This window comes from Lactuca serriola, chromosome 3 (genome assembly GCF_051521515.1).
Source record: "Lactuca serriola cultivar US96UC23 chromosome 3, Lser_US96UC23_V15, whole genome shotgun sequence".
Classification (NCBI taxonomy): domain Eukaryota; kingdom Viridiplantae; phylum Streptophyta; class Magnoliopsida; order Asterales; family Asteraceae; genus Lactuca; species Lactuca serriola.
This window is the reverse complement of record NC_136410.1, coordinates 261320609-261328665: the sequence shown is the minus strand read 5'-3', so window position 1 is coordinate 261328665 and position 8057 is coordinate 261320609. Positions and strand designations below refer to the sequence as shown.

Genomic DNA, 8057 nt, shown 5'->3' with positions numbered 1-8057 from the left:
GAATTAATTTATCATATATATTAGACTCTTTTTATTTGTGAACTAATGAAAACAATAATATAAAATTTAAAATTTAAAATTTAAAAATAAAGAATAAATAGATTGACAAATAACATCACATTAATTAGGATGTTTAATGAATTTAAAATAGAGAATTAATAGAATGACAAGTGGCATCATATTAATTAGGAGTTATAATATTATGACACTTGGCAAAAGGACTACTATTTTATTAGTATAGAGATTCTTGGTTGTTATTTTTCAGCATTACTAGGAGCGCGTATAAATGATGTCGAGATACGAGTGCATATGTGTTTAGCCGGGAGTGTTTAAAGTCGAGGGTCGAGACCCATAATTTAAATTAAGTGTGGGGTGAGTCAAGTAAGAAGAAAGTTCGAGAGAAGAGTTGAAATTAATAAGGTTAGAAGAGTCTTAATCCATTAAGACACGGGGTTAAATATAAGAAGTGAGAAGAAAGGTTAGAAGAAATACATTAATGAGATTCCAGTTTTCACGTCGTGACTCTTTTGTTGTTCACGTCGTGAGTCAGTAGATGGTGACTTTCCAGAACCCGCTTCCAATCGAATTCACGTCGTGAATCTTAACACACTCACGTCGTGACTTTGTAATTCTCACGAAAAGAATCTTATTTTTCATTATTCCTTATGTGGTTCACCACCATTCTTTTGGGAATATTATGAAGATAATCATGGCTCATTTTCTCTACCATACAGTGTGGCGTATGCTTTCCCACGTTGTTCTTTCCATTGTGCACATTTTGCCGGTACATTACTTATCTCGCGTGTTCAAGATCCAATTTTCTATTTCTCAAAGCCTGTATTCAAGATGCGCATTCCATCCGCACTTTTGGAGATGATCATGTCACTATCCCAGGGGAGTCTGTTCCTTTTTCTCATTTCTTTTAATTTTTATATTAATTTAAGCATACAATGAGGGCATTGTATGAAATAAGTGTGGGGTAGGGGGTAGAAAAAGTAAATTGCTAGATAATTTGGTAAATTTTGAAAATTTTAATAATTAAATCAATTAAATCTAGTAATAATAATCGGAGCTGTACTTGCTAGTGTTATATGGGATGATCCGATAAGAGCTCAAATGTTTAGTTGAGCCAATAGACGTTATAGTGCATTTGTGGCCTCCCTTATTGTAGTGAAATCATGGAACAAAAACATGACCCTACTTAATTTGAGGAAAGCAATATGTTTAGTAGCCTGAACCTGAAATGTAGGAAAGATATGTCTTAACCAATAAACGTTGAAGTTAAGCGCCCCTGCTTAAGCATGTAGGTTTTTGAGTGAAAAAAAAAAGAGAGAAATTACCAAAAAAAAAAAAAGAAGAAAAAATTCTTGAAGAAGTTTGGAGCTATCAAAGTATGAAGATCAAAGATTAAAAATTCCAAAGAATCAAAAGTTGAAGATACCAAAAATCATAAATGTGGTGAATTCGAAGCAATCAAAGATCAAATATCAAAAAAGTGAAGAATTCCAAGAGCTCCATTGTGGTATCTAAAGTTGTAATTTCTAGATTATGTATGCTTGGGCAGTTTAACCAAAAATATCTTGAGGTTAAAAAGCTTTCTGATGATGGATTCGGAGGGTTGCATAAAATGAGCATTGTGCGGAACAAGTGGGTAATTGTTTATGAAGATTGTGAGTATTTAAAGTATGAGGGGTACTTTAGGAAAAAAAATTTAGACAGAAATGCATGCGTTGAGGTCTTGGCATAATGGTTGAGTTGGAATTAGATTGTTCTATGAAATACTAGTGATGAAGGTTTGAGTTTAAATAAGTAGATTTGCTTGAGGGCAAGCAAAGCCTAAGTGTGGGGTATTTTGATATTGCCATATTTATACATATTTCTAGGCAATATTTAATTACATTTTTATATATATTTTTGTCATTTTCATATAATAAGGATACTTATAAAGTTAAATTATATTTTACAGCCAAAAAGAAGACATTTTGAAGAAAGGGACTAAAAGCGTTAAAGGATGAAACTTTGGAGGTTGAAGGCTTGAAAGACAGGTAAAACACCCAAAAAAAGACGTACTCACGACGTGAACAGTTGATGGTTCACGACGTGAGTGGAAAGAATTAGAAGATAAGCATCCGGGTGAAGGAATCCTTGACAATCACGATTACCTCGAGTTCACGACGTGAGTTTTAAATGCTCACGACGTGAACGATGATTTCCGAGAATATATATATACCCTTCTTCATTACGATTTGGAGCAGACTTTGGCTGGCTTAGGAGGATTCCTGGAGACGAAATTCAGAGGAAAAGAAGCTCTGGAAGTTGGTTTTAACACCAAGGAAGGAGGAGTTCATAATTTGTCTTTATAGATTGGTACATTTAAACATGTTTTTTATTATAGTATTTGTTTGTTTAGCTGTTAATATATCCAGCTAAATCTAGCTGCTTCTGTTAGCTAGATGAAGCTGGAACTCATGGTTTTAATGCATTCGACTTAACTTTACTTATTGGTGATATTCTTGTGTTGATTGATTTTACTTAGCATGCTTGAATTAATTATTTGATTGCTTTGAATTCTTGTTCTTTGTAGTTAGTGAACACAAATCTGCATGAACTTGAATACCTAATAATATAGTGAACACTAGTTTATTGGAGCTAAGATCAAACCAATCTTATATTAGTAATTGAATCATTAAATCAAGCTGTGTTAGAGAACTCATATTATGACTGTAATTGTGTTTTGATTAATCAATCTTTCATGGCTCCAATCTTATTTAATAATTGATTCCGTGTTAACTATTGTATGACCATAAAAGATTTACATGAATTGATTAATAATTAGTAGATTTAGAACTAAATTGGTAATACTTCATTAATTGGTCACCAACAGTCATAGTCCTAGCTAATGTATAACCATTGAGTGAAAGCGGATTCGAACTAACAGAAGTGTTTTATTTATTGATTGAGTTTTTGTTAAAGAATTAAGTTAGTCTGATCTTGCAAAATCAGATAAAAACCCCTTTTTAGTTTATTAATATTTAGATTAATTTATTAGAGAATAAATTAATTAATAACACCGTTCCCTGTTATCGACACCCAACTTACCAAACTATTCTATAATTCGACTAGGTACACTGTCTAGGTGCATTTGAGTTAGTTAGTTAGTTAGGTTATAAGTTATAAAATTAGTGGGTACTATCGTGCACATCAGTCTACACTACAAGTGCATCATAACTACCTTTAGACTTGGCAATTCGTGTATTCGTGTCATGAAAACGTGCAACCACGAATTTCACACGATACGAATAGACAAAGAGAAATAAGCTTTGTATTAGTTTTCAAGATGTATTCGTGTCATGTCGTGTCCAGAGGCGGAGTGAATAGGGTGGCTGCCGGATGCTTGGCCACCCCCAATCACTTTTAAAATTGCAGAAAGATTGTAGATAAAAAGAGTTACTGATCAATAGTTAATACCACTTAGCCCCTTCCACTTTTTAAAAAAAAAAAACAATTATCATATATTAGAAAACATTTAGTTAATGAAGTTGGTATCAGAATTGTCTAAACTTGAGGCCCAGTTTAACTTTAATTCTTTAAAACGACCGCATCACCCTATTTATTTTATTTTTAACTAGTTTATAACCCGTGGAAACCACGGTTACAAAATTAATTAAATATTCATAGTAAAAAATTCAAAATTATTAATCAATTATTTTATATAAAATTTTAAATACATTATTAATTAAGAGATTTTTTTATTAGTTATGTAAATTTATAATTATTGATTCAAATAAATATGTGGAATTAATTTATCATATATATTAGACTCTTTTTATTTGTGAACTAATGAAAACAATAATATAAAATTTAAATTTTAAAATTTAAAATAAAGAATAAATAGATCGACAAATAACATCACATTAATTAGGAGGTTTAATGAATTTAAAATAGAGAATTAATAGAATGACAAGTGGCATCATATTAATTAGGAGTTCTAATATTATGACACTTGACAAAAGGACTACTACTTTATTAGTATAGAGATTGACTATTTTGATTAATATCTCATTTATGTCAATCCGTAGTAGCTATATTATCCTCATTTGTTTACAGTTGTATTACCACTATTTATTTATAAACAGTGTGGGTTAATCGACGATTATTAAGAGTCTAAGCGTAGCTATTTTTATTCGTCGAATTGGTTAGCTTTTAATTAACAGATTGTTTTCGTCTACACTGAAACGATTTCAATTCTTTAATTAAAAAGGTAAATTTTATTTCTTACTACGTATGCTATTTAATAATACTTCTAAATAATAATTTAATTGTAATTTGATAATTTGGTTTATTATAAATATAAGGTAAATTACGAGCAAGAAAAAAACCATCGATTCTTTTTTCAAACGAATAGAGGATACATGTGAGTCTCAATTGCATCCGGTTAGTGATAATACTAAATAGGATATCCATAATGCACACCCACAACCTCATAGGAATAGTAACATGGAAGAGTACAATAATATTGAATCAGAATAAAATGATATTTCGGATGTAGGATAGGTAAAATTAGATTTTTTTGATTCGTAATCCAGGAAAACGACATTCAATCTTAAGTTATCCAACTATCCAAGTAACCAACATGATAAGATTAGACGATTATGTATTAAACTTAGACTATAACAACTTCAAAAATTAAAGTATCCATTAGTGGCCTTATGAATCTATGCACAACCCCCGTTATTTTTAATTCCTGGCTCCGCCCCTGGTCGTGTCACTCATAGATTCGTATATTTGTGTCTCGAATTGCTATGTCTAACTACCCTGGAGCCAAATTTGTAGCCTTAGTTTTCGAAGCGTCAATAAGGTCAAATGGAAAATCACATGTGCGATAAATAGAACATCAATTGCAACCACAAATATACATTACATATCTTTGTAAAACGACATGTATACAAGATGACTATCATGTTTTCGCGACTTCAAATACATGAGATGAGTTTCTATAAAAATGGGACTTGCTTTTTACATAGAATATGATAATCTATCTTTTCATGATATCATCTTTGGTCACAGTAAAATCCCAAAGATCACCATATTTTTCATTGAAGTCCCAAATATCCATCGTGTTGTAGTCCGATATTAACTTGTCTCGAGAACCTTTGTCCATGTTATATATTTGTGGCTCAAAGTTGTACGCTTCACTTGGTTTATCCATCTCAATTATGCAAAATACTACAACGAATATCGCGGCTCCAATGTACAAATATTCTCCCTGTAATGTATATTATTCATAGACTTTTCCATGGTCAATAAATATAACAAAGGTCATTAATGTCTTTTACATAAAGAAAAGATCTATATTTGGCAACAATTTATTTTCAAGTTGCTTTAATGGATTTAGAAACTCTTTTTAAAAAAGAAAAGTTTAGTGGCAATCTAACCGGAACATTGAGGTACATCCCAAGAGCAACAGCAGGAAGAAATAGCCATGAAATGAGACCTAAGGAATGCAATGTTAGTTTGTTCATTCAGTATACTTATAGCTAATTTTGTATTTATCTATAATCTAAGGGACCATTATCGTCAACCTTTTGTAGTTACTTATGCTTTATGTAAATTGGTCAAATTTAATAATAGAATATGAGCATGAAATTGATCAGAGACTTTATTTTGTATACCTGGAATATAGGTGTTGTTAGGTTAGCCTTTCAAAGGAAAAAAAAAGTGAAATTATCGTTTACCAAGAAAAGTAAGAATGACAAAAATGGTCCCTGAACTTTGGAAAAATACAAAACTAGCTATAAGATGTACCTTGGAAACCAGTGGGAGGGTCGACTGCTGCATAATCTTCTGCTATTGATCCCCAAAATGTTGCTATAGGTGTCGAATGAGACATAAGGGCATGTAGAAATATATTTTTATTATATAAATAATAAAGGGTAAGTAATCAAAACAAATTGGAAAATTATTAATTCACATAAATTTTCTTACATTTGTCATCTCCTTCATTGTATGTGTGGTGTCCATCATACTTTCCATAGACAAAATCATCCTAATCCAACACCAAAATTGGTTATTATATGCCATCATATACACAACTAAATATAGAGTGATCAAAAGCGAAACCAATATTGTATATTTTCTCTCATTCACACTAATTTCTTTAAATTCTTATCTTTAATTTCGTTCCACAATTTTTCCTTAAATTTTCTTCATGAAAAAAATAAAGAAAGAAATAGTATCTGAAAGATTTTCAACAACAATCAACGACGATGTAAAACCTCATCAGCAAAAATTTAATTGATTTGGGAATCGAGAAATCTTAAGCAGATCAATTCTAAATGGAAGATGAAATTCGAGAAGGAAACATACATCACTAATGCCACTGTTCTCCCACCTATCGACAGGATCTTCATTCAGGTCAGGTTCGATATCAGTTAATCCAGCTGCGTTTAATCTGTTTATCCTGTTTCTACCATTGCATCGATTGTTGATGCTTCTATATCTGAGACCGAATGAAGTAGAACAAATTGCGTTACTTGAAACCCTAATCCTGTTTGGGGATTGTTCGGAGTTAGCAGCGATTTTGGGGATTGAGGAAATGGATAAAGCAGAGAGTGGTTTTGCTGAAACCCCCGCCATTTTTGTTTTGGATTCTAATTGTGTGGCTTTTTGGAAAGTTTAGATGTTCATGGGAAGATGATGTTCGAGTGATTGGCAGTGAATGTTTCTTATGTCACTGTCAATTAATTGTGTGTCACGAATATTATCATCAGATTTTCCTAATTGTTTCTTAAATCGGTAAATAAAAATTACAAATTAAATATCATCCTTCCTTTTTTTTTATCAATCCTTTTATCTTTTTAATTTTCTTTCTTTCTATCAATCTTTTATCTATTTAAATTCAAATGATGATATATGTCATTTTAAAATATCATTAAATTTAATTAAATAAACATGTTGCACATGTTATCATGTAATTTAATTTGATAGGATGATATGTAGGAACAAAAAATATGAGAATATTTATATAAAAATTTTATTTTTATTTTGGATGTGTTCGTCAAAACTAATGGTAACGGATAGCTTATAGGTGGTAGCGTTTTGTGAAATACTACGTGAAGTAGCATTTTAATTTAAAATCATTTGTTTAAACTAAATGCTAGAAGCTTGTACTAACAAACGGGTGTATAAAATGGACCGTTTTGTCGAACGCTAGAAGCTAAAAGATCTTAAATTTTTCCAAACTCTTCGCGCTAACACCCATTTTTGTATTAGTAAAAATAGAGTAAAGAGATAGAGTTTCACTTGGGAGGTGAAACAATTTTAAATTTTTTTAAAATTATATGTGATGATTTTGCTAGAATTCAAAGTTTAAATGTAAATATGCTAATAAAACAAAGGTGATATCAAAAAAATAATAGATTGCATCATATGGATAGTGCGTATCGATCATGTTTTAAATATCATTATATTCTATCGAATTGCGGAGCACAAATAATACTTTTGACATGTCAGGTTTTCAACCGCATATCTCTTCTACGTAATTTCATAGATTTACCATGAGGCTCCCATCGTAACGAGATCAAAGGTGGTATTAAGGTTTAGGTTTGGTGGCTATATATTTTCAAGAGTTAATGCATAATTATATTCTTAAATCGGTCAAAATCAAAAACATAAATGGTCAAAATTATCAAAAAAAAAAAAATCAAAACATGTCAATAAATAAATAAAATTAAAGAATGAAAATATATGAATGGTAAATTAAATGCCCTAGTTTCTTGTTTTTATAATATTGGATGTGTATTTAACATCAAATAGATTAGACTTTGCTATTTGGTGATGGTTATTCATTTTTAAATAAATTATTTTATAAATTAGAGTCCCCGATAACTTCAGTCTAGATCGATTAATCTTTTAACTTCAAACGATCAACTAGCTACGCCTAGCGATTTTTACATCCTTGATTACGACTTATGATTCTAATTTGTTTTACAATATTATATGTGATATTAAAAATAAAATGTGTTAGAAGTTAGTATTTAATTCATGAAAAATGTCAA

The 8057-nt window shown here is 30.6% G+C and overlaps 1 protein-coding gene across 1 annotated transcript; it reads right to left on the bottom strand.

Annotated features, from left to right (window-relative positions):
* Window positions 1-4878: 4878 nt before the first annotated feature.
* Window positions 4879-6682, bottom strand: PNSB5 (NAD(P)H dehydrogenase 18). The gene is made up of 5 exons (XM_079032198.1): window positions 6367-6682; window positions 5986-6046; window positions 5806-5868; window positions 5436-5494; window positions 4879-5266 (listed from the first exon to the last, which is right to left on the bottom strand). Exons 1-5 carry the CDS (start codon window positions 6634-6636, stop codon window positions 5036-5038), a joined length of 684 nt encoding a protein of 227 aa, XP_078888324.1. The 5' UTR covers window positions 6637-6682; the 3' UTR covers window positions 4879-5035.
* Window positions 6683-8057: the final 1375 nt, after the last annotated feature.

Excerpts from the sequence above, each read along its gene's own strand:
- PNSB5 (XM_079032198.1), bottom strand. The coding sequence starts at position 6,636 with ATGGCGGGGGTTTCAGCAAAACCACTCTCTGCTTTATCCATTTCCTCA. Across the intron at positions 5,869-5,985 it reads CAATGAAGGAGATGACAAAT|CAACATTTTGGGGATCAATA; the intron begins GTAAGAAAATTT and ends CGACACCTATAG. Across the intron at positions 5,495-5,805 it reads CCCTCCCACTGGTTTCCAAG|GTCTCATTTCATGGCTATTT; the intron begins GTACATCTTATA and ends TGCATTCCTTAG.